The 26,352-nt window shown below is 38.1% G+C and overlaps 2 protein-coding genes across 8 annotated transcripts in view; one reads left to right on the top strand and one right to left on the bottom strand.

The window, feature by feature from the left end:
• CENPP (centromere protein P) overlaps positions 1-26,352 on the bottom strand; it is a 165,201-nt gene that overhangs the window by 38,082 nt on the left and 100,767 nt on the right. The gene's annotated exons all lie outside the window — the stretch shown is intronic.
• Positions 886-26,254, top strand: ECM2 (extracellular matrix protein 2). 5 transcript variants are annotated; one of them, XM_081176402.1, is made up of 11 exons: positions 886-1,112; positions 3,367-3,402; positions 4,148-4,464; positions 9,003-9,191; positions 10,299-10,871; positions 11,226-11,341; positions 11,749-11,884; positions 17,289-17,446; positions 18,190-18,329; positions 20,928-21,254; positions 22,686-26,254. In XM_081176402.1, the coding sequence occupies exons 3-11, from the start codon at positions 4,170-4,172 to the stop codon at positions 22,909-22,911; spliced, it is 2,160 nt and encodes a 719-aa protein (XP_081032528.1). In that variant the 5' UTR covers positions 886-1,112; positions 3,367-3,402; positions 4,148-4,169; the 3' UTR covers positions 22,912-26,254. The 5 variants fall into 5 exon arrangements, with proteins under 5 accessions (XP_081032528.1, XP_081032530.1, XP_081032529.1 ...); XM_081176404.1 differs by lacking the exon at positions 3,367-3,402 and having other exon boundaries at positions 10,353-10,871; XM_081176403.1 differs by lacking the exon at positions 3,367-3,402 and having other exon boundaries at positions 10,320-10,871.

Below are 26,352 nucleotides of genomic sequence, written 5' to 3'. Positions count from 1 at the left end.
AATAATAGTAACAATGCCTGAAGACCGAAATTTCCCCTCTGACATAATACGACTTTGCTACATATCATTGAGTTTAGGATTGCTCATTAAGGATAAATGATCACATAAAACAGACCTAAAGTGAAGCATACCTCAACCTTCACAAAATTATAGAATGATACTTTTTTTCCTAATATGACACTGCCTTTCAAGTTCCAAGCATCTATTATGGCAAATTAAATGATGTGACTTCAAACAAAGGATTGTTCAAAGGTTTTGTTCTGTTAGATGTTTTTTAGCATTTTTGAAACTGTGATACACTAAGAAACATATGCCAAACAATGGGAGACTTCACCCCTTTGGCACAAAGAGAACTTGTGAGTAATGTATACTTTCCTTTTTTGGTTAAAAATCCACTGTAGTTTCTACAGAGCTATGTGCAAGTGTCATATTTCAGGACCTAGTTACTCTTTAATGGCAAGGCAAGAAGAAATGCTTCAGTTACTCTGTTTTCAAAGTGCAAAGATTTCTGTTGTGACTAAATCTATTACTTCAAACAAAGCAGAATTTGTATTCTGAATAAAGCCTGCAGCACAGAGGGGAAAATGAGATACAGTGTTAGCAGAGAAACTTGGTCATTACGTAAGGAAATAATGAGTTCTTGGGGTGCTTCTACTGAAAATTTATGATATGTATGTAACCTGTAAAATTTATAAACCTACAATGAACTAATACTAAAATGTTTATAAATCAGGATTAAAATACCTGCAAATGATTATCAAGTTTGAAAATAGTCCTGTTTTCTTTTCCTTATGTAAGCATATTGTTAAAGGAAAGTTTCCAGCTGTGCCTTGTCAGCCTAAGGACCTAAAGTATTGTGCTGCTTTTCATTTTCTCTAAGTGAAGTTTGCACAATTCTCAATAGCTGTATTAGCAGAATCTTTGCACACAGGGCAGAGCAGTGCCTTGTCCCCAGGGAAAGGAACTATTTCAGACCCTAAGGAGTCATCTTACATGTTTCAACATAATTCTACTGTTGCTTTCTTTATTTTAAAGGCAGCCGAAGTTTCTTTCTTTTGCAGCTGGAGATTAAATAACAGCAAGCAGAATCTACTGTTAGATTAGATTACCAGGTAATATATTGCATTTACATTTTAAATTATTGCTTCAAGATTGGTAGATTCATGTGAAATATATGTAAAAGTTTGCTTAACAATTTGAGGTTTAACGTATGATGTACTTGCATATGATAGAACAAATGTCAAATATATTTGCAGAAAGAACTATGTATTTAGTATCATTAATTTTAATAAGCATGAATGCCACCAATAACAGAGTTATATAGCAAAAGAAAATGCAATGTGGAGTACTGTTTATCCATTTTTATGAATAATAGTAGTGTTGGCAGTGTTTTAATTGCTATGTAGCTAAATTCACAGCTGTGAAAATATGACATGATAATTAATAACTGTGTTGTATAACTATCAACTCCTTGTTCCTAGATATATTGCGTAAAAGTCCTACTTTTACTGTTTGAACAGTAGTTTGGAATATCAAATGTAATGTTTATGCAATTTAGCTTAGAGTCTAAGTACCTTTAATGAAGATCAGTTGAAGAAATTAACCATTTCCACTGCCTTGCTGACAAAAATGTACTAACTATAAAGAATGACCAGCATTCATAATGCAATATTATGGTACCTGGGAAAGTATATTTTTCTCAGCATTCAGTGACATTGTGAAGGATGCATTTGTGCAATGCTGGCCAAATCAGAAGTTACTTCTTGAATGTGATATGAGAGGGTACAAATAATAGAATCATGGAATTGTAGAGTTGGAAGGAATCCCCAGAGTCATTTAGTCCAACCCCCTGCAATGCAGGAACTTCAAAAAATTCCTGTGCATAACATGCTCCCAGTCACTGTTGCGCACTCCATTCCCTACTGCTAGGCAGGAAGCAAAGTCTGATTCAGCTGATCACATGTTCATCCCCATAAAACACACCCAGCACAATGAAGAATAGCTATTGCCTTCTTACCGATTTTATGTAAGGATAGTTGGCATGTTATCAAATCTGCTCGTGTCTATATGCACATATATGTGAATACATGTTCACAGAGGTATCAGTTTGGGGATCTTTACAGCATTCAGTTGCAGAACCCAGGAGTTACTCAATAGAAACAATTACATTAGAAATGCCCAAACTACCTTCCATGCCCATAGGAATTAGCAAGAACCAACCAATCTCAATACAAATGAATATAAAATACAGTGGTACCTCAGGTTAAGTACTTAATTCGTTCCGGAGGTCTGTACTTAACCTGAAACTGTACTTAACCTGAAGCACCACTTTAGCTAATGGGGACTCCTGCTGCTGCCCCGCCGCCAGAGCACGATTTCTGTTCTTATCCTGAAGCAAAGTACTTAACCTGAAGCACTATTTCTGGGTTAGCGGAGTCTGTAACCTGAAGCGTATGTAACTTGACGTGTATGTAACCTAAGGTACCACTATATTTATTTCAAAAATGCTTTTGTGGATTGAAGAGCAAGCACAGAGATATAAAAAAGCAAGATGGTTTTTTATATCTACCTGAATCCATATTGCTAGGGCTGTAAGCATAAATATTTCTACTACACAGACAGTCACTACATTATATGATGTGAAGATGGATGAATTATAGAATTGTAGAGTTGGGAGGGCCCCCAAGGGTTATCTAGTGCAACCCCCTGCAATGCAGGAATCACAGCTAAAGGAAGCTGGTAAAATGTGGGTTGAACGAGGTAACTGATAGGTGGATTTATAGCAGGTTGACTGACCGAACCCAAAGAGTACTCATTAATGGTTCCTCGTCATCATGGACAAATCCTATATTTGTGCATCTGATTATTTCTGCCTAAGTGTACAACTTTACATTTGTCCCTATTTAAATTTATTTTATAAGTTGTGGCTTAGTTTTCCAGTCTGTTAAGGTCATATTGAATCCTGATTATATTTTCTGAGGTACAGTGGTACCTCTGGTTAAGAACTTAATTCGTTCTGGAGGTCCATTCTTAACGTGAAAATGTTCTTAACCTGAGGTACCACTTTAGCTAATGGGTCCTCCCGCTGCTGCCGCGCCTCCGCTGCACAATTTCTGTTCTCATCCTGAGGTAAAGTTCTTAACCCGAGGTACTACTTCCGGGTTAGCGGAGACTGTAACCTGAAGCATTTGTAACCCAAAGCACTTGTAACCCAAGGTACCACTGTATTAGCTTCCCAGTTTGGTGACATATGCAAATTTGATAAGCATCCTCTCAATTACTTCATCAAAGTCATTTATAAAGATGTTGATCAACATCAGGTCCAGGACAGAATCCTGAGGTTCACCACTTGTCACTTTTTTCCAGGATGACGAGGAACCATTGGTGAACACTCTTTGGGTTGTGAGTAAACCAGCTACAAATCCCCCTTGTCTAGCACCTTGTCAAATTTTACCAGTTTCTCTGCAAGAATATCATAGGGGACTTTGTCAAAAGCCTTACTGAAATCAAGATACATTACAGACATGGCATTTCCCTCATTCACCAAGCTTGTAACTCTATCAAAAAAGAAAGAAGATTAGACTGGCATGATTTGTTTTCGAGAAGCCCATGCTTGCTTTTAGCAAACACAGTACCCTTTTCCAGCTCCTCACAGACTGACTGACTATCTGTTCTAAGACCTTTCCTGGTATGAACAAGGTCCCAGGCAGAATTGTAGTGGAGGCATCACCACCATCAATTTCAGTGAGTCTGCTGTGAGTATGAATAACATTGGATATAACCCACAGATTTTCACGAGCCTACCCTGAGTGTGATTTAGTTGGATACATCCCAAATAGTATGTTCTACACTGACAAGCAACAAAATAGCCTCTTGAGAATCCTGGCAATAGAGAATCAAGAAAATAATGTATCAATGCTCCATCCCACATCTTCAGATATTTTAGGCTAGAACAAATCCTTGGCACTTGGTCACACACCTCACTGCCCAATTTATAGAAAGCTGGTCAAAAAATAGTGGGCATTAATAATCACTGCAACAGCTGGGTACAAACATAATCCACTTCAGAGAACTCTTACCATTTTCTACAGTACTATATCCTACAGTTCCATTAATATTGAAAACTCCTTTTTTGTGTTTTCTGTAGGATACAACACTAGAAGGAGAAAATGCAAAAAGCAGCACTATTCTGTTACATTCTGCTTGTTTCTCTGTGCATTGCTGTTGTTCAGAATGAACGCAATGTAATGCGTAGGAGGGCAAGGAGGAGAATGCGCTATAGAGGGTTAAGAAATAGCTCCTCAGGAAATCATAGACTGAACAAGCAACAAGAAATCAAATTCCCAGTCTTTATTACTCCAATACCAAGCGTTCCACTTATTAATATTGATGGTGATATCACTGAAGTATTTGACTCTCTGATTGGTCAGGGTGGACAAGAATCCAGTTACAATATTTTACCAGGTAAGCAGAGAATATTTACTTTTTTATTATCCTAACTAAAATGCCAAGCCTATACTCGCTCACTTATATACGTGTATTTGAACTAAAAATGACTTATTTCTGAGTAGAAATGCAAAGTTTTGTACTATTATCCACCTATATATATTTACTAAACATATCAATTGCTTCCCAGAATTCTGCAAACCATGTATGTACTTTGCCTTCTGTAGAGAAGTTAAAGAAGCTGAGCACCCTGTGCAATGCACTTCTACAACTAAGCAAGAGGGACATGAGTGGCACTGTGGTCTGAACCACTAGGCCTCTTGGGCTTGCCAACTGGAAGGTTGGCAGTTTGAATCTGTGCAATGGGGTGAGCTCCCGTTGCTCTGTCCCAGCTTCTGCCAACCTAGCAGTTCAAAAGCATACCAGTGCAAGTAGATAAATAGTTACCACTATGGCGGGAAGCTAAATGGCATTTCCGTGCGATCTGTCACTCATTACGGTCCTCCATGTGCCAGTAGCGGTTTAGTCATGCTGGCCACATGACCCAGAATACTGCTTGTGGACAAACGATGGCTCCCTCGGCCTGAAGCGAGATGACCACTGCACTCCATAGTTGCCTTTGACTGGACCTAACTGTCCAGGGGTCCTTTACCTTTTTACCTTTTACAACTAAGCACACTAATTTCTCAAGACTGGGTTCTCTTCAATTTATTTTATACCACTGTTCATACAAACACATTTCAAGGCAGCTCACAATTAGAAACAATAAATTAAACTAATACAAAAACACAATTCAAACGAAAGATTTATATGTTGCCTAAGCTTTTGTTATTACAACACCAATGCCAAAGAACAAGATATGCTTTCAAAATACTGCTTTTCTCAATAGATAGTAAATAAAAATCAGTTCCAAATTATTCATTTTTTTCTTCTTGTCTTTTACTCCTTCTTTAAAACAATAATCCAAGAAACAGGCAAAGTATTCTCCTTCATATTCTCATAACCTTGCTAGCAAAACACATGGAATTGAGTGAACTATTCACTAAGTCAGCTTCAGCACATAGTTTCAACTCTTCATTGTTGAAGTATTGAATCTAATCCAGCAATTGGACAGTTCTCCAGTTTACATTTCTACTACCAATAAATGGGCAAACTGTGCATGATCCAAAAAACATCTGTGACTCATAAACAATGACAAGAAACCAACCTTATAAATATGTATGCATTATACAGCAGAGATAAATATGAAGCAATGGTCCAAAAAGGGGGAGGGGGGAGTTTGATCATTTCTCACAGTCTCAGCAGGTATGAATCATGGCCCAGCAATGAACTGCTGAAGAAATGCATTCCACATGTTCTATCATCCAGAATGCTCTTGCCCCCTTACTGCAATTCAATCATAAACTCCCAGAGTATCCTTCAGAATGCAGTGATGCTTTTCTCAGCTAAAGTTCCTCCTATATAGTGAAAGGTATAATTTCTCACAAAGAAACAATGTGAAGAATAACACTCTTTGCATGGTAATGTATTAAATAACATTTTTCAAAACTGAAATGTTTGTGGTAGAAACAAACTATACTACCAATCTATATGGGAAAGGGTGAGTAAAAATATAAAATAAGTATGTGTTTCACCAATAATAAGAGAATCCACAAATGGGGAGTTTAAATTGGAAACTTGAATATAAAAGTGAAAACAGAAACATACATATGCTCTCAACTCCTCCTATTAGTAACCCCATACCCTGCTTTTTAATGCAACTAGTTTATATAACACTAGTTGAAAATGTTCAGAATGACATATATGCATTGCAATTTATCAAGAAGTTACTGCAAACTTAGCAGTATATGACAATGTGAATACATCTACTACATTGTGGTCACTAAGGTGCCAGCTTGGCTGAAAATCGACCATTTTACATAATTCTAACCATGCAACTGGTTGAGAAAACTCCTCTTGCCCCAAACGGCATTTGGCTACTTTAGAGAATTGTATTACTGTTGCATATGAAACTGGATCATCTTCGAACATATATTTACCCTTCCTTCTAAGGCATGCTAAACATTGTGTTGGACAAATAATGTCAACTTCAATAGAAATGGCTATGATAAAAAAAATCTGATCAGAAATTATAGAGAACTACCACGTCCCATTTATAATATACATTGTTGATTGAAAACTGTTCATTTTGAGGCATTTTTTAAACATTAAACACAACTGGCAATAGATGTACCAAGCATTTCATTAACTATTTCAAATCTTCCTGTCAGAAATCATCAGCTGAAGTAATATGTGGTTTCCTCCTTTCCCCATTGATTCTCGTCTTTTTAAAACTGGAATTTTACCCAAAAGCTGAGCTAAAACCACTAGACACTTTAGCTGGAATATTGGATCTGTACCATATTTCCAAAGGTTGAAGGCATTGATATATCTGCCAATGATTTAAACCACAAGGTATTTTTCTAGTCTAGTATTTAGAATACAAGTTAAGGTCAGATTTGGAAAGAAGCCTATTCAACAACAGATCCTATAATCAATCTTATGTCCATATTATTTTTTTTAAGAAAGATCATAAGCATCACTGGCTTTAGCAGAACTCCACATCTTTCTTTCTTAAAATCTTCTTTTGTGTTTTCTTTTCATGATTCACATTTTAATAATATATATGTAGTGTGTAGACTACAAGCAAGCTTTTTCAATTGAACTAGCGATACTCTCTGTTCCATTACCCCTCTTCCTAGCCTAGTCCTACAATCAGAATTGATGGTGGCTTAGCAATTAGCAAGCCTTAACACTGCACTCTGAAAACCGTCAGTGACCCCTGTAAGTAGCTTTCCTACTTCTGTCTGATGGCGATAAGGAGGTCTTGCATGTAAGGGCTGGTACCTGATCCTTAACTATAATTAAGCCATGGTGGCTAACCTTTGGTCTTTCATATGTTGCTAGACTATGAATCTCCTGATTGTTGGCATCCGCCTGTCTCAAGAGACAATGGAGTGTGCCTCTGGGGGTGAAGTCAAACTGCTGGAGAATCACAGTGCTTGCTGTGGCTGCAGAGGCCGGAAACACTCCAAATCCCTAGCACGTGCTAGGCCATGCTAGGGAATTGGAGACCCACAACAGCTGGAGAACAACTGATTAATAACTCCAGCTCTATACTGGACAAAGTAGGTGTACCGTAAGGTAGCAAGTAACTTCTGAGACACATGTCTGATATATGAAAACAACCAAGCAAGCTTTGTTAGTGTTGTCAACTATTATCATATGAAATTAAGCCCTAATCTTGTATTTCTCAACTGTTGGATGAGGATTAACATCAGGTGCTTGGAAAGTAGTGCATTTCCTTTTAGATTTTTAGGAATGACCACTACCCACCCTGTTTTGAATGGCAAAACTGATTATGCTCCTGTAAAATGCTTTCTACTGTAGTACCTGAAGCCCAAGCTACCAGGATTGCAAACTATACCAAATAAACAAGAAAAAACACACAGCAGCATCAGTAAAAACAATCTAAACACTAGACATATTAAAGAAGCAGAAAAATGAAATTCTGCAAAAGCTTGCTGAAATAAAACTTTTCATTTACTATTTGGTGGATGGAGTTGCTAATTTCTGTTGGCATATTGTGGACCTCTCTTGAGTTTAGCTAGCTTTTTTAGACTAAGGACTTGGATTGTTGATCAACAGAGGTTAACAGGCAGTGTAGAAGGCCAAGTAAGTCTATTTCTGTAGCAGAGTAGACAAACATTTACACTAATTTAAAATTTAGGTGATCAAAAACTAAGCCTACATGTAAATCTCAATAATGTAATAAGACCAATTAACTGTAGAGGGTAGGGTTATAGATTTAGAGATACTATCTATGTGATAACAAACCTCCTTACAATGTTAAATAGAACTTATTTTGATATAAAATAATGCAATTCATATTTGGTAATCAAATCACCAGGATAGACAGGTGGCTACAACCACACAATCTTTTTGTCAACTATATCTAAATTAAAAATATTTCTATATTAAAGATATTAACAAAAAAGTATAATTTACATGGCTCTCCCAAGACAGAACATGACCCCTCAATTACATCATCCAATTCTTTATTATTTCTTTCTTTAATTTATAATAGTCTTTCTTCTAAGAGCTGAATGCAGTTTACATGGTACTTTACACATAAACATTTACTCTTGTAAAAACCCTATGTTGTGTGCTAGGGTAAGAAATAGTGGTTAGCTTGACGTTATCCAGCTTGAGGTTATTTAGTGAGCTTCATGGTTGAGTGGGGATTTGATCATGGGTCTCCTCGAGACCTAGTCTGACACCACGCTGTATCTCCCATGTTGGATACATACCAAGGATGGTGTGTAGCATCCTTCTTGTCCATGCACAGTTGTTTTCAACATTGATTTGGCTGGGGAGTCTTTGCTCATGCATACACTAGAGCCCCCACAGAGATTTGTATGAAGTTGGGTATCTGGAAAACCAACCCACCAAATATTTTAATTTACCAATACATTTTATACCAATTTTAAAACTTGCTTTTGTTTTCCATTTATCAGGAAAAGAAAATAAATGTTTTGCAAATGGGATGATTATGTATGATAAGTCTGTGTGGTCTCCTAAACCCTGTGTTACGTGCCTCTGCTCAAAAGGAAAGGTGTTGTGTGATGAAACCTTGTGCCATCCTCTGACGTGTCACAATACCAAGATACCTGAAGGAGAGTGTTGCCCAGTGTGTATGGATATTGGTACAGTATATTGATTTTTTTGCATACTTCAGACACACAGTATATATACAGGATACAATTTAGTGTAAGTAATGTAATCCTTTGAATATGTGCAACTGCTAAAAGGCAATGAAATTAGGAATTATTCATTAACCTTTTAGTATTTGCATAGATTATGGTAGGCTGTATGTACACAGGCATTTCCACTGGGGATATCTATTGCTGTCCTGATTGTCCATGATGATGGTGGCATCTTTTTTTGACCCTGTCAGTGCAGCAACTAGGCCAACACAAACACTCTTACCCATATGGAAATGTCAGCAGACATGAACAGCAAATCTGCATCAACTTAACTGAGCCACAAGCCCACGAACAGATCTGCCTGCTTTCCTCCTCCCTCCCTCCAGTGAGGAAACAAACCACAAAGCAGCTGACTTAACGTTATATCTGAATCAGGATTTGTGGTTTGTTTCTCCCAAGCAAAGATTGATCAGGATGCCTAGAATAAACCTTGGTTTGGTTTATCTTGGTTTGCTTAGAGGGAAATAAACCATGGACACTGGCTCTGATGTAATACTACATCACCCACTCTGTGCTTGCGTTTTCCTACTGGAGGAAGGGAGAAGCAAAGCAGGAAAGCTCAAGCTGCATGTAGTAGCACATAGCTCATGCATAAACTAATTTCCTAATAGTTTATGGTTTAGTGATGTGTCCAAACATTGCCAATGTGTAAGCTGCCATTAAATCAAAGGTGGGAAACAAAGCAGGATAATATACATTTTGCATTTGAATTTTTCCTTCATAATTTTGAGTTAATAACTGGAAAATTATATACGGTAGCTATTGGCACTACTGTTGAAAAGGGCAAAATTACCAGACACCTTAACTCAGTCTGTATATATGTATGTGCGTAAACATACAAAAAACGCACCAGCAAAACCACTGTAATTTTTTTATCTTAGGGATTTTATGCACAATACTGTATTTTATTAATATTCTTCACTATAATAGAATAATTATTCTCTTCAAGCATATATATTAATGCCTGCTACTAAAAACTGTGTTATCATTTTTCTTTATATTGATATCGACTGTCCACTTTCAACACCATGACCTCCTTGCTTTCAGAGCTAAGTACTATTTCACTAGGTGACACATCTGAATTTTCTGGTGATAATCTAGAGCCCAATGACCATACTGATCCAGTCTTGTACAACCGACAAACACAAGATCAAAATGCTGAAAAGAAGGGGAAACGGTTTGAAAAGAAAGAAATTACTATAAAAAATAAAGATAAAGAGAACCAGCAAAGAAGAAAAAGCCATGAACAGAAGGAGAAACATGGACACACAAAGGATCAAAGGGAAGATGAGAAGATGAGAGCAGCAGAAGAAAGGAGAAGAGCATATGAAGAAGAAGAGTTAAGAATAGAAAAAGGACTCAAGAAAGAGGAAGAAGAAAATGAAGAAGAAAGTGAACAACCTGAAGGAAGTGAGGAAGAAGAAAAAGAGGAGGAAGATGTTTTGCGTGGTGATGTTTTCAAAATGCCGCCTCGTTTCCCAATTCCTGAGCCTTCTACTGAAGTGCCTGCTTTGCCAACCGGATGCTCCATCCTGGACAACACAATCAGCTGTGTTAATGCCAAACTCAAACAAATACCACCAATCATGGATGCAGAGCTTACAAGCATAGAGCTTGTAGGTAAGGAAAAACTGACCTGTTTATTATAATAATTTTCAAATGCATCCCACATTAATGTTAGCTCTACTATTTCTGTTTGCACCGGACAACTAATGTCCAATGTTCTCATTGTAAAAATTGGAGGAGGGAAGGGACAATGTGATGTAAGTTTTGATATTCATTGCTTGGCTGTATCAAAATCCTTGCTTTGTTGGTTTATGAAGAAGCAATATGGAGACATCGTAATGTTTACTTGGCACTAAATATGGTACTAAGCATCTGTGTGATAAAACCATAAGGGAAATGGAAAATGATTAAGAAATGGAAGTGAGTCTTAAAATTCCTATTGCTATTACACACCTTTCCTTTTCCTAGGTAATACTATAACTTCCATCCCAGATGAAGCTTTTAATGGGATTCCCAATTTGGAAAGGATTGATCTTCGTAGAAATAATATCACATCATCTGGCATAGGTCCACGGGCATTTAAAGTAAGAAAATCTAGGGTTTTTTAATTCTCTCTGTGTGTGTGTGTGTGTGTGAATGTATAGAAATGGCTGTTTTGCTGAAATTGTTTGTCAAAGAATCCAAGAGAGTACATTAATGAATACTCTGTAACTCTTCACAATTGCAATCAATAATGAAATCATTGACAGAACAAAGTGAGATCTGGGGATATTTTGTGAGAATTACTACTTCCACAGGTTAGAGAGATGAAAATTAGTGTCTTCAATTTAATTTTAAATTCCCCATGTGCTAGTGTAGCCAACACAGGCCACATACAGTAATATCCATAAAGCACACATGAACCTAAAGCAAACAGTGCTAGAAAAAAATATTTTAAAGCTTAAAAATCAAAGTTAATTTGATTTCTCAATTTGTATCTTCCCCAACACAGATACTGAAGAATTTGCAACGTTTATATTTGGATGGAAATGCACTAGTACATATTCCGATTGGTTTGCCAGCAACTTTAGAAGAACTTAAAATAAACGAAAACCAACTACATGCAATTGATGAATACAGCTTTGAAGGTATATTGTAACTATGAATGCAGATGGCTAAGGTAATAAAAGCTTACAAATTCATGACAAGAAAAAAAGTAGGTGGAACAAAAGTAGGTGGAACAACAACTTCCATATTATTTAAAAATGCATCCTACAATTTTTTTGTTTAGTAACTATGAATAAGAATACATTTTAACACTACAATTGCATAGACATTTTTGTACTTGGCGACAGCTCCTAAGTGAAAAATTATATGCGTCATGCAAATTGATAATGGTTGTGCATTTGCCAAATCTTCTACAGAAGCAGCCATCATGAGAACTGCTGTCAGCAAGTTTTATGTCTTGAAGAATGCATATTTTTCTTTAAAATATAAAGCGGTATAGAAATAAAATGTTGTTGTTGTTTAGTCGTTTAGTCGTGTCCGACTCTTCGTGACCCCATGGACCAGAACACGCCAGGCACCCCTGTCCTCCACTACCTCCCGCAGTTTGGTCAAACCCATGCTGGTAACCTCGAAAACACTATCCAACCATCTTGTCCTCTGTCGCCCCCTTCTCCTTGTGCCCTCCATCTTTCCCAGCATCAGTGTCTTCTCCAGGGAGTCTTTTCTTCTCATGAGGTGGCCAAAGTACTGGAGCCTCAGCTTCACGATCTGTCCTTCCAGTGAGCACTCAGGGCTGATTTCCTTAAGAATGGATGCGTTTGATCTTCTTGCAGTCCATGGGACTCTCAAGAGTCTTCTCCAGCACCATAATTCAAAAGCATCAATTCTTCGGCGATCAGCCTTCTTTATGGTCCAGCTCTCACTTCCATACATCACTACTGGGAAAACCATGGCTTTAACTATACGGACCTTTGTTGGCAAGGTGACATCTCTACTTCTCAAGATGCTGTCTAGGCCTGTCATTGCCCTTCTCCCAAGAAGCAGGCGTCTTTTAATTTCGTGGCTGCTGTCACCATCTGCAGTGATCATGGAGCCCAAGAAAGTAAAATCTCTCACTACCTCCATTTCTTCCCCTTCTATTTGCCAGGAGGTGATGGGACCAGTGGCCATGATCTTCGTTTTTTTGATGTTGAGCTTCAGACCATATTTTGCGCTCTCCTCTTTCACCCTCATTAAAAGGTTCTTTAATTCCTCCTCACTTTCTGCCATCAAGGTTGTGTCATCTGCATATCTGAGGTTGTTGATATTTCTTCCAGCAATCTTAATTCCAGCTTGGGATGCATCCAGCCCAGCCTTTCGCATTATGTATTCTGCATATAAATTAAATAAGCAGGGAGACAAAATACAGCCTTGTCGTACTCCTTTCCCAATTTTGAACCAATCAGTTGTTCCATATCCAGTTCTAACTGTAGCTTCTTGTCCCACATAGAGATTTCTCAGGAGACAGATGAGGTGATCAGGCACTCCCATTTCTTTAAGAACTTGCCATAGTTTGCTGTGGTCGACACAGTCAAAGGCTTTTGCATAGTCAATGAAGCAGAAGTAGATGTCTTTCTGGAACTCTCTAGCTTTCTCCATAATCCAGCGCATGTTTGCAATTTGGTCTCTGGTTCCTCTGCCTCTTCTAAATCCAGCTTGCACTTCTGGGAGTTCTCGATCCACATACTGCTTGAGCCTTCCTTGTAGAATTTTAAGCATAACCTTGCTAGCGTGTGAAATGAGTGCAATTGTGCGGTAGTTGGAGCATTCTTTGGCACTGCCCTTCTTTGGGATTGGGATGTAGACTGATCTTCTCCAATCTTCTGGCCACTGCTGAGTTTTCCAAATTTGCTGGCATATTGAGTGTAGCACCTTAACAGCATCATCTTTTAAAATTTTAAATAGTTCAGCTGGAATACCATCACTTCCACTGGCCTTGTTATTTGCAGTGCTTTCTAAGGCCCATTTGACTTCACTTTCCAGGATGTCTGGCTCAAGGTCAGCAGCCACACTACCTGGGGTGTACGAGACATCCATATCTTCCTGGTATAATTCCTCTGTGTATTCTTGCCACCTCTTCTTGATGTCTTCTGCTTCTGTTAGGTCCTTACCACTTTTGTCCTTTATTATGGTAATCTTTGTACGAAATGTTCCTTTCATATCTCCAATTTTCTTGAACAGATCTCTGGTTCTTCCCATTCTGTTGTTTTCCTCTATTTGTTTGCATTGCTCGTTTAAGAAGGCCTTCTTGTCTCTCCTTGCTATTCTTTGGAAATCTGCATTCAATTTCCTGTATCTTTCACTATCTCCCTCGCATTTTGCTTGCCTTCTCTCCTCCGCTATTTGTAAGGCCTCGTTGGACAGCCACTTTGCTTTCTTGCATTTCCTTTTCATTGGGATGGTTTTCGTTGCTGCCTCCTGTACAATGTTACGAGCCTCCATCCATAGTTCTTCAGGCACTCTGTCTACCAAATCTAAATCCTTAAACCTGTTCCTCACTTCCACTGTGTATTCATAAGGGATTTGACTTAGATTGTATCTTACCGGCCCAGTGGTTTTTCCTACTTTCTTCAGTTTAAGCTTGAATTTTGCTATAAGAAGCTGATGATCTGAGCCACAGTCAGCTCCAGGTCTTGTTTTTGCTGACTGTATAGAGCTTCTCCATCTTTGGCTGCAGAGAATATAATCAATCTGATTTCGATGCTGCCCATCTGGTGATGTCCATGTGTAGAGTCGTCTCTTGTGTTGTTGGAAAAGCGTGTTTGTGATGACCAGCTTGTTCTCTTGACAGAACTCTATTAGCCTTTGCCCTGCTTCGTTTTGATTTCCAAGGCCAAACTTGCCAGTTGTTCCTTTTATCTCTTGCCTCCCTACTTTAGCATTCCAATCCCCTATAATGAGAAGAACATCCTTCTTTGGTGTCACTTCTATAAGGTGTTGTAAGTCTTCATAGAATTGGTCAATTTCAGTTTCTTCAGCACCAGTGGTTGGTGCATACACTTGGATTACTGTGATGTTAAAAGGTCTGCCTTGGATTCGTATCGAGATCATTCTATCATTTTTGAGATTGCATCCCAGTACAGCTTTCGCCACTCTTTTGTTGACTATGAGGGCCACTCCATTTCTTTTACAGGTTTCTTGCCCACAGTAGTAGATGTGATGGTCATCCGAACTGAATTCACCCATTCCCGTCCATTTTAGTTCACTGATGCCCAGGATGTCAATATTTATTCTTGCCATCTCATTTTTGACCACCTCCAACTTACCCAGGTTCATGGTTCTTACATTCCAGGTTCCTATGCAATATTTTTCTTTACAGCATTGGACTTTCCTTTCGCTTCCAGGCATATCCGCAACTGAGCGTCCTTTCGGCTTTGGCCCAGCCGCTTCATCAGCTCTGGATCTACTTGTACTTGCCCTCCGCTCTTCCCCAGTAGCATGTTGGACGCCTTCCGACCTGAGGGGCTCATCTTCCAGCGTCATAACTTTTATATGCCTGTTGTATTTGTCCATGTTGTTTTCTTGGCAAGGATACTGGAGTGGTTTGCCGGTTCCTCCTCCAGGTGGATCACGTTTGGTCCAAACTCTCCACTATGACCTGTTCATCTTGTGTGCCCTGCTTGGCGTAGTTCATAGCTTCTCTGAGTTCTTCAAGCCCCTTCGCCACGGCAAGGCAGTGATCCATGAAGGGGATAGAAATAAAATACATAACAACAATTCCCAGAGACACTTGGAGTGGATCATGTACATATATTGTTAAACACGGGAACTGCACTCTTTGTTATAGCACACTAACAGATCTGATTGTGCACAAAGTTGTTTTTCCAGTACTTAGCTACACGCTTTACAAGAGGGACAACCGCCCTCTACTCAGATGCATAAGAATGTAGCTGTAGCCTTGATTTTTACCCAGTAATCTGCCTAGAGGAGAGATACTAGGTTACATACTCTTTTTAATTCCACCTACTCTATAGAACGCAGGTGGCGCTGTGGTCTAAACCACAGAGCCTAGGGCTTGCCGATCAGGAAGGTCAGCGGTTCAAATCCCCACGACAGGGTGAGCTCCCATTGCTTGGTCCCTGCTCCTGCCAACCTAGCAGTTTGAAAGCACGTCAAAGTGCAAGTTGATAAATAGGTACCGCTCTGACGAGAAGGTAAATGGCGTTTCCGTGTGCTGTTCTGGTTTGCCAGAAGCGGCTTAGTCATGCTGGCCACATGACCCGGAAGCTGTTCGCTGGCTCCAGTCGTTTGCGACTGGACCTAACAGTCAGGGGTCCGTTTACCTTTACTGAAATGTATGTAAGCTGCCTTAGGATGGCTTTTCCTGAAAGTCAGTCTAAAAATACTGGAAGTCAATACATTATTTATTTATTTCATAAAATATATACTGCTGATTGTAAGAAAAACCTCAAAACAAAGTTTACAAAAAGAAATTGTGTACTGGTGTGGCTAAAACACGTAAATTACCCGGTTCAGAATGTGAACTGATCTAGCTCTTAATGCTGAAAAGCAGTATGAACAGAACATTATTTCACTCAAAAGTTGTTTATAGCTTGGAATGCAAAATAATACACATTATGTTCATTTTGCTACTTAAAAATTGTTCAAAATACATATCTTCTTTTTTAAGACCAAATATCTTCTAAGGCATTAGTTGCTGATAACAGAGAATCTGGTTAGTTTTAAAAGTCTGTTGCCAATGACTCATTTGCAATATCCAGATGCCACCTTTGTGAAATTAAGTACCTTCTTGGGGGCACCCTAAGGTGCTGCTATAGGATGAACCTCCCCTGGCCCAAGAAGGACTGCAGAAGATCTGGGAAGACCTGAGGCTCCCCTGTTTCTCACAACAGGAGATAGAAATGGGAGAAGAGGATGAGAGATCCTCCTTAGGAAGGACAGGAACTTTTATTTGAATCATAGCACAAAGGGTAAAAAATAAGTTTGCTTATCAGACTCAGAACAAGGCACAGTTATATTTTCAATGCATGTGGTTTCTACTTGAAAACTAGAATAAAAAATTAGTGTATTCTATAATTCTCGTGTATTATATTAATTCCTAATTTATTTACTGTATTTTTCGCTCTATAACACGCACCCGACCATAACACGCACATAGTTTTTAGAGGAGGAAAATCCGTAGGCATGCCACCCATAGGCATTCCCTCCATAACACGCACAGACATTTCCCCTTACTTTTTAGGAGGAAAAAAGTGAGTGTTATGGTACAAAAAATACGGTAAATTTACTATAATCATAGTTGTGTCTTAGTGAACCAACAAACAAGTGTGGAAAATTATAAATTGTATTCAAATAAACATGAAGTTCTCCTGCTATTATTAAATAACATTAGGATTAAAATTTCTCTCTGATATTCTGGAGGCATAGGTCAATGAGGAGAGAAATTGGTTAGAATATGAAATACCAATATGCAGATTCTTTTTTTGCCCTGAATCTTACTGGATGAGCAGAAACATTTCATCATGATTGCTTTATTTTCTAAAGGTTTAGAAAAGTTGGTGACACTGGAATTAGAAGGCAATAAACTCAACGAAGCTAATGTTAGTCCACTAGCCTTTCAACCTTTGAAGAGCCTGTCTTATTTGCGCCTTGGACGGAATAAATTTAGGACCATTCCGCAGCGCCTTCCCAATTCTATTGAGGTAAGGTTTTTTTAAAATAAAAAAGATGATCTGTTTCCTTTTCCATAATAGTCAGGGCTCCTCTAGGTGACCTATCCTGATTTGCTTGCACAAGGCTTACTGTAGAGGTTAGGTTTAGCATTCCTTCTGATTTGTTTGTGAGGCAGGTATATGACAATCAACATTCATCCTGATATGCTTGTGCGGCATTAATATGTTGTCCTGCTAATCACTTGCTTGTTCCATACTTTTAAATGCATTTTCCATCACTTTCCTAATAGCAAAACCTCCTTTTTTAAAAGTGAATTTGTTGCACCAGAGCAACAGAGAACTTTAAATTTCCTGGCATGTGCAAGAATCTCATATCCCCCATCCCCCCATGGCACAAAATACTGTGAGATTGGAGGCAACCTTAAGCTTTGATCCTGGGCAAGCTTACTCATTGGTAATTGCCAATAATTTCAAAAGCAATGAGTCAGGATTGCAGTCCAAGGGCAGGTTTAGGGACATGGGGAAAACAGATGCAGTACTCAATCACACAACCCGTGCAACATATGAAGGGGAAACTTGGGCTTCCCCTTTCATTTGGAACTAATGCCTCTTAACTAACTTTGTCTGGAAACAAGGAACAACTTTGTTGCCACTTTTGGAAAATAAGTAAAGCAGCTTTACGCCACATATTCTACATTTTAAAATAACCACTTTAATGTATCATACAATACACTTTTCACATATTTCCTTCTTTTACCATGCATTCTAAATAGGAATTATATCTCGATAATAACCAAATTGAAGAAATTACAGAAGTTTGCTTTAATCATACCAGAAATATAAACACAATTGTTCTGAGGCACAACAAATTAGAAGAAAGCAGAATAGCTCCTTTGGCATGGATCAATCATGAGTAAGTGTAAACTTTGTGTTATTTTCCAATCACAACATTTAATTAATTAAAGTATAGAATAAAGAAGTTGTACTACATAGAAGATGGAGGTTCCACAAATGTTTTTCTTGGCATATTAACCAACTATTTGCTGGTATACAAAGAGAACTTGGGAGAGAAGAGTGTGGTCTTCTTACCTTGCTTCCTTTTGGAGAAGGCAGAGCAGTGAGAGACACACATGCTGCTTCTGCTTCCTGTAGAAAGCTCAGGGCAATTTGAAATTAACTCCAATGTCCCACTCCCAGTCTACTAGCACAGTACAGGGTACTAGGGTATTTTTCATCACTTTGCACAGAGCTTTGTAGGAAGATGGCTTCAGTGAAAATACATTTCTCAATTACTTGATGTGATGTGGGATATAAGTAACTTCACAAACGACTCTTTCTAACATGATGGAAGGACTTTGTGTATTTCCTTCTAAACATCCAAAGTGAGAGAAAATCCTTTCTCCCGTCCCAGTGAGTCTTCTGTGCATGCCAATGGATTTGAGGGCTGTGCTGGCTCTTGCTTGATTTTGCACAGAATTTCTGGAGAACAGAACAAGTCCCTTACACTGTTCTATCTTCAGGACAATTTTATTTTCCAGACCCTTTCTCTCCAGATTGCTCTGCTCTTAGTGAACTACTGAGGAGTGGAGAGGGCCAACAATGATCATGATAGCAACATGGCAAATGAATTTGTAGACCTGACCCAGAAAACTGTCACCTTAAAAAAAATATCAAACTATTCCATACTCCCCAGGCGAGCTTATTTTTGGATTTTGACAACATATACCACGCAGGTGTCTAGTTTACTTAAAGCAAAATTATAAACACCAGAAGCATCTTCCTCTGAAGAAAGGAACTCCTGTGTTTTTTTATTCTTGGTGTTAATGAGATAGTTATTCACTGTAAGCAGGTTACATTCTACCAATCTATCTCAGTAGATAGTAGAATCCCGATGTCTGGAGGAAAATGTCCAATTAAAGGACGTGGCTATTAAGTAAACATTATGCTAATGTGTTACCTTTTAAAATAGAAAAATAAGGAACTATGGGTACAGTTAAGATGGGCAGGAAGAGAGCATACAGGTAGCATTCATAAATAAATAAATAAATAAATAAATAAATAAATAAATAAGCAAGCGGCCTTGGTCCAGTATACCTGAAGGAGCGTCTCCACACCCATCGTTCTGCCTGGACACTGAGGTCCTGTGCTGAGGGCCTTCTGGCGGTTCCCTTGCTGCGAGAAGCCAAGTTACTGGGAACCAGACAGAGGGCCTTCTTGGTAGCGGCACCCACCCTGTGGAACGCCCTCCCACCAGATGTCAAAGAGAAAAACAACTACCAGACTTTTGAAAGACATCTGAAGGGCAGCCCTGTTTAGGGAAGCTTTTAAAGTTTAATAGTATTTTAATATTTTGTTGGAAGCCGCCCAGAGTGGCTGGAGAAACCCAGCCAGATGGGCAGGGTATAAATTAATTATTATTATTATTATTATTATTATTATTATTATTATTATTATTATTACTACTACTACTACTACTACTTTTTACTTTTTGTGCAAAAATGCCTCTGCTCATATACAACATAGATTCATACAATCCAACAATAAAACTACTGACCAATTAAAACATTTCAATCCAAAGTACACAAACCAGGACTCTGGATGGAGATAGATAATGCTATCATCCTGGCAATAATATATATTGTTTCTTCCTTCAAAGGGAAATGCATTTGAATACTTGAGATTTCTGATGTGTCAAGTATTACAAATTGTATTTAAAAAAACTTGACTAATGAGATAACTGAGAGTGGGGAGAGTGGTTTTAACTCCAAAAGAGTACTTTAGCACAGATGTCCTGAACTAATGGAAGAGAGGAAAATTAAATAGGTTTGGCCTATGAATGTCACTATAGTTATTATTCTTTTTCTTATACAGACTTGAGCAATCTGTCAGATCCTGGACAGTGACAGTTATGTAAACATGTTTGGACAATAGCTATGGGAAAAGAGTAGGTGGTAGGGAAAAAGTTCTCTTTAGTGTGAATTTGTTTTGGAGAGCTGAGATATGCCCTTTGACTTTTTACAGTCCTGCCCGTTTATTAATTAGTGCAGAGTAGAATGTACTGCAGGCTGAAAACTACCAGTTGCTATGACAAAGAAGAGCTGCTCTCAGGCAACCCAAATAATTCACCATTTCTCCTTATAGCCTGCTAACTCTTTATGGCTAGAAAGCAGGATGGCAGCCCATCCCTGCCTTGTACATGTAAAAATGTAAAAAGTACTGCCAGTGTGGTGTAAGTGGTTAAAGCAGCCTTTCTTAACCTTGGGTCCCCGGATGTGGTTAGACGACAACTCCAAGCATCCCTGACCACTCGTCCTGCAAACTAGAAATGACGGGAGTTGGAGTTTTAGAGCCGAACAACATATGGTACAAATATTCCCCAAATGGTTTCCAGAAAAATAGATAAGACTGTGCGCTTCCAATCTTCCTGAACTCTTAAAATGCATGTTATGTATGAAGACAAAATTATTTACTTTATGCTCTAACTTTTTAATATCTTTTCACTTTATTTTAGGAACCTGGAATCTATTGATCTTTCTTACAATAATATATATCATGTTCCCTCCTATCTGCCAAAGTCATTGGTGCACCTTGTGCTTATAGGCAACCAAATTGACAGAATCCCAGGATTTGTATTTGGACACATGAGGCCAGGGCTGGAATATCTGTACCTTTCATTTAACAAACTTGATGATGAGGGGATTGATCCTGTGTCATTCTATGGGGCATATCACTCTCTAAGAGAAGTCTTCTTAGATCACAACCAACTGAAGTCTGTACCACTTGGAATTGCAGAAATGAGATCCTTAAATTTTCTGAGGCTCAACAATAACAAAATAAGGTAAATAAATAAATACACATCTTAATTGTAAATACAATAATGTTATACTGGCTTTCTATTATAAATGTTCAAACACAGCAAATCATGGTTTATGGAATTCTTGCTTACTTCTTTAACTGAATCTTTGAGGCCACTAGTGCAAGACATTGTTGATTCAATAGGTCATACTGATCCCAATAATTGGGATGCCATATTTTAGGTGGTCCTGTTTCACTTCCAGACCAATGGTCCCTCAAACTCTGAAGCCCCCTACTAGATGACTTTGTGGAAGACTGATTTTATGAACCTCAATTAACCCCGATGGCAAGACTGAATATCCACATTCAGATGCAGCATAGCTCTGAATTGCAGATGCTGGGGGAAAAGCCATGAGGAGGGATGTTGCCTTCCTACTCTGTTTACCCTGGATGGGCACTGAGGGAAACAAATGCTGAACGAGATGGGCCTTTGATCAAATATGGCAAGGCTCTTCTTTTGTTCTAACTAGTTATTGTTGAGCAGTAGTCATCTGGAAATTCCACAGTGAAGTGTAAATAAGCATACCACATTCTTCAGACCAAACTTTCCTTAACAATCCAAGGATGGTGCCTGACGTGCACTTAGGACATTTAAAATTATAGTGGTTGAACATCAGACTACAGCAGAAAGAAAATAGTATGCTCCCACTAAGTCTTTTTTCATTTTCTTTTCCATATGAAGATGGCAAACAGCAGTAGGAAATGCTCAGATACATTCTTCACAAAGCCCACAATATAGAAGATCATGGAATAAATAACTGCATATATTAGATTTATATCACCTTATTTCCAAACAGAAAATTAGATTTATATCACCTTATTTCCAAACAGGTTTACGTGGCCTGAGCATGTAAAAGCAACATGGTATGAGGATAGCAGCATTCCCATTTATCAGCAACATTTGGTATCGAGAAAGTAAGAGGCTGTCTAACCCTCAAAAGCAGGATAGGAAGTACATGGTACTGTCATGAATAAAAATAGTGTCTAAATTTTAGGCCAGTATTAAGAAATAACAAATGTGAAGGTTGGCCAAGTTTTCTAAATGAGTGAACTAAATTTCCTGTTCTGAGGATTTTCTGCAATGCTGCATAGGTTTCTAAATGTGACTAGACATCAAAACATGTGTACACAAACAGAAAACACATATGTATGTTGTAGAGGTACATACTGTGTTCATGTTTTTAGTAGTGTGTGCTATGTGTGCAAATGACAAAATATTTGATAGTGGCTTATAATATGCCTAACCAGAATATCTGGGGACCCGTAAAATGAAAAATTCTGGATACAGCTCTGTGTTTTTTCCACACTTTTTACAATAGTTTCCATCTTGAAAATGAGCTGCAAAGAAAAAGGAAATTTGCTAGCAAAATGTAACAGTTAATCTCCTTTAACTATTTCATATATGGTTTTACAGAACAGTCCCTACTGAGCGCATCTGTAGGAGTAGGTCGGATAATGAAGAGGAGGAGGAGGAGGAGGAAGATGATGACAGTGAAGAGAATCATGATTATGAAGATTCACAATTAGAACACCTTCATCTTGAATATAATTACATCAATACAAGGGAACTTTCACCATATGCTTTTTCATGTGTCAGATCATATTCTAGTGTGATTCTGAAACCTCAGAAGAGCAAATAAAAGAACTGTTTTTGCATGTAAATACTATAATTAGAATATTTGTTCTCCACAAGCAAGAAAACCAAAGCACAAATTATGAAAGGTGCCTCAGCACTATTACTTAACAGTATTATTTATTATTAATGAAGGGTAAGGTATAATTGTAGGAATATCTCCAGGAAGCTGGTCGTGTACATGCCTAGAAATGCAATAAATATATTGCAGCCTATTTTTCACTTCTAGTAAGATAAATATTGCATACCAATGTGATAAGTGAGTACAAGAAAGGTTCTTGAACTTCATTGACTTTCTGATTTTCCTCAAAAAGTTGACTTGATAAATATTTTCAATGCAATGAATTATAACCCTACAGAGAGGGGAGGGCTGTGTGTGTGTGTGTGTGTGTGTGTGTGTTTGGAATTGCATTTCAAATTAAGAAAATACTGTAAAATGCACATATAAATTAAGACAGTACCAAATGTAGAACATTTGGGGCCTCTTCATACATGGCATTAATGCTAACCTGTGCTGTAGGTTGCTCATGGGAACTGCAATTTAAAAAAACAAACAATGTAATACAAATCAATACATCACACAACATTATTTGAGTAACACATCTCACTAAGCCGCGTTACTGAAAAGCTCAAGGAGCAAGGAAGTCTTGGTGGGAGTAGTTGCAAGCATAGTCTGACTATTCCTTTAAGGAGTGAAGGAGGCATGAACCAGAGCTGGGAGAGGGACTTTCATTAATACAGTGACAGCTGTGCCTGAGAACGTAGCAATAGTCTACTATAATACCACAATAAGGGAGAACTTCTGCTTTGCAGATGCAGAAGGTCCCAGTTTCAATCACTGGCATCTTTTGGTAGAGCTGGACATGTCCCATGTCTGAAGAGCTGCTGCTAGTCCATGTAGACAGTACTGAGTTACATGGACTTATTCAGCACAAGGCAGCTTCCTCTGTTCTAGGAGAATATGTGATGGCATTTAGTTCACACAAAAATAATACCTGCTTGAAAACAGGCACATGTTCCAAAGCAGAAGTACACTAAGCTCCAAATAAGCTCCAAAGCAGGGAAAGCAGTGGCTCCATAATATACAAGCACAGAAAATCTGTAGCAAAGGAATGGCACAGTCTGCGCTAGTTCCTCTTGAGACCAGATTGCTTGGGAGCAGGATAAAAATGGTTTCAAAATAATAGGCAGAGTTGCCTCTATCACAGTTGCTTACCATTCACACTTCTCATAGTACAACTGTCATCTATTACCTCCACTTGCAGACAATGTAGATTACGCTCAGAGCAAACTTAGAAACCGTACAACACTTTGCAGATTTAAAATGGTATCAAATACCATGAGGAAATGGCATGTTGCTTATGGATAGGATCTTAAAAAGGACAGAATTGACAAGTGACTCTAGCTTATGAACATATGAATCTGCCTTATACTGCGCTGTGTAGCCTAGTGTTGCTTGTTTAGACTAGCAAAGGCTCTCCAACCTGAGATACTTTTAACTGAAGATGGCATATGCTAAGCTACACCTCTGAGCTACACCCTCTTCACTGTTTGATGCATCCTGACCATTATGTGGTGTGATAAAGAAGCAGAGGATAGAGAAGCTTTCTTCATATAGATGTGTGCTATTTGAGGCATAATCAAAAGCTATGCAACTTGCATTTATCATCAAAGGTCAATGCAAGCTGACGTCTTTGTCATCCACTAATGATATGCAGTTTTTGCTTGCATCATTAGCAAATTAAAAGGCAAAATTCCCCACAGAAAGTAATTCCATGCTAGTTCACATCGCAGTATTAAAGCTTTCATGGAACTGTGAACACTAACAAATATTTCAAAGAAATAGAAAAAGTACTACAAAAAAAATAAAAATTGACTGCACTCATAGTTGCCTGAGGCAATCCAAAGTATGTTCAATGAAAACAAGATAAATTGGAAAATCCACCTCCTAACAAATCTGTGTTAATTGAGGTGGTGACAAGAATGACTTACATGCCTGAGATGTAGCGGCTGGACGGCTTTCCCAATAATTCACATTCCAGATAAAAACTTGAAACCATGGAAAGCAGACATAGGATGATACAGTTGTTCCACTGTAAACATTCTTAGTTCCAGCTGCGGAAGCCGCTGCTGAAATCATCATGTGTACATGTTCTAAAAAGATTTTGACAGACAACAGCTTTTTCTAAATTTGGAGGCTTCTTCCACAATCATGAACTGAATGGCTGTTGTCCCGGAAAAGAAGAGGTGACTCTAGAGTCTGGTCACAAAATGTATATCATGCCACTATCCCTTTGTTTCAATAACATGCTCTCACTATTCAAAGAGCCACTAAGAACTGAGGGAAATTAAAACAAGGTGTAGGAGCAGGAACTCTGATTTTACACTACCCCCTGCCAGCTAGCTTTTTGCATTACCTGCTTGCTCCATTATGCAACATGGATACTTTGCCAGACTTCATGACACATGATATTTTACTGCAAAACACACCAGTCCAAAAGTAAGCTAATTGTCATGACCCAGGAATCTGACAATGTGATAAGTAAAAGGTGGGAAATAAAATGTTTTGTATACTTGCTTAAGATACAATAAGATTTGTGACCCTTTTCTCTCTCTTATTTGTGCCTTTAAGCATCTTTGTGGTCAAAAATATGACTCAATATCTGCTAATATGTAATCCTCTTGAGAAATATTTTTACCCCTAATCTGAATTATTAGATCACAACTGTGGCTCTCCAGTTGTTGCTAGACTGCAACTCCCATCATTCCTGACCATTCGCCATGCTAGTTGGGGCTGATGGGAGTTCAACAACATTTGGAAAACAACAGGCTCCTCACCCCAGATCTAAAGTAAAAGGAAAGGTGCCTTGGTAAGTGATATATTTTTGGTCTTTCTGTAATTCTTATAACGTTTTCAAGTTATTCTATCAAGATTTTATTACATGTTCTTTTACATGTTATGCACTTTTACAGAATGGTATAAGATTGCTCAAATATTACATATAACATATGTGTTTTCCAGGAAACATACATGGAGCGGGTAGCATATTCATGGGCCAATAACATGCATAATACATGTGCTTGCAATTATGTGCATATATATATGCACACAGACACACACATATATACACACATATATACACAGATGTATCTTTGGTAAGATAAATAACATACAAAATCTAATCAAATGATAACATATATTTTTAGCTTTGAAAGTACTATTGTTTGATAGCCATTTTCATGCTATATAAGGAATATTAGTAATTATAACTGTCTTCAATACTATAATAATTATAGTATTAGTAATTATAACTGTTTTCAATACTATAATAAAGTATTTTCAAAATACATATTGTCTTCAGATTGGTTAGTACAATTACTTGAGCACTGTACAGTACTAATAGCAGCTGGATAATGGGAAGATTTGGAACCACAGCCTAGCTGGAAT

Source organism: Podarcis bocagei (genome assembly GCF_964188305.1).
Source record: "Podarcis bocagei genome assembly, chromosome: 2".
In the NCBI taxonomy this organism is placed as follows: domain Eukaryota; kingdom Metazoa; phylum Chordata; class Lepidosauria; order Squamata; family Lacertidae; genus Podarcis; species Podarcis bocagei.
Note: the sequence above shows the minus strand (reverse complement) of the source record. Positions and strands in the feature narration are given on the sequence as shown.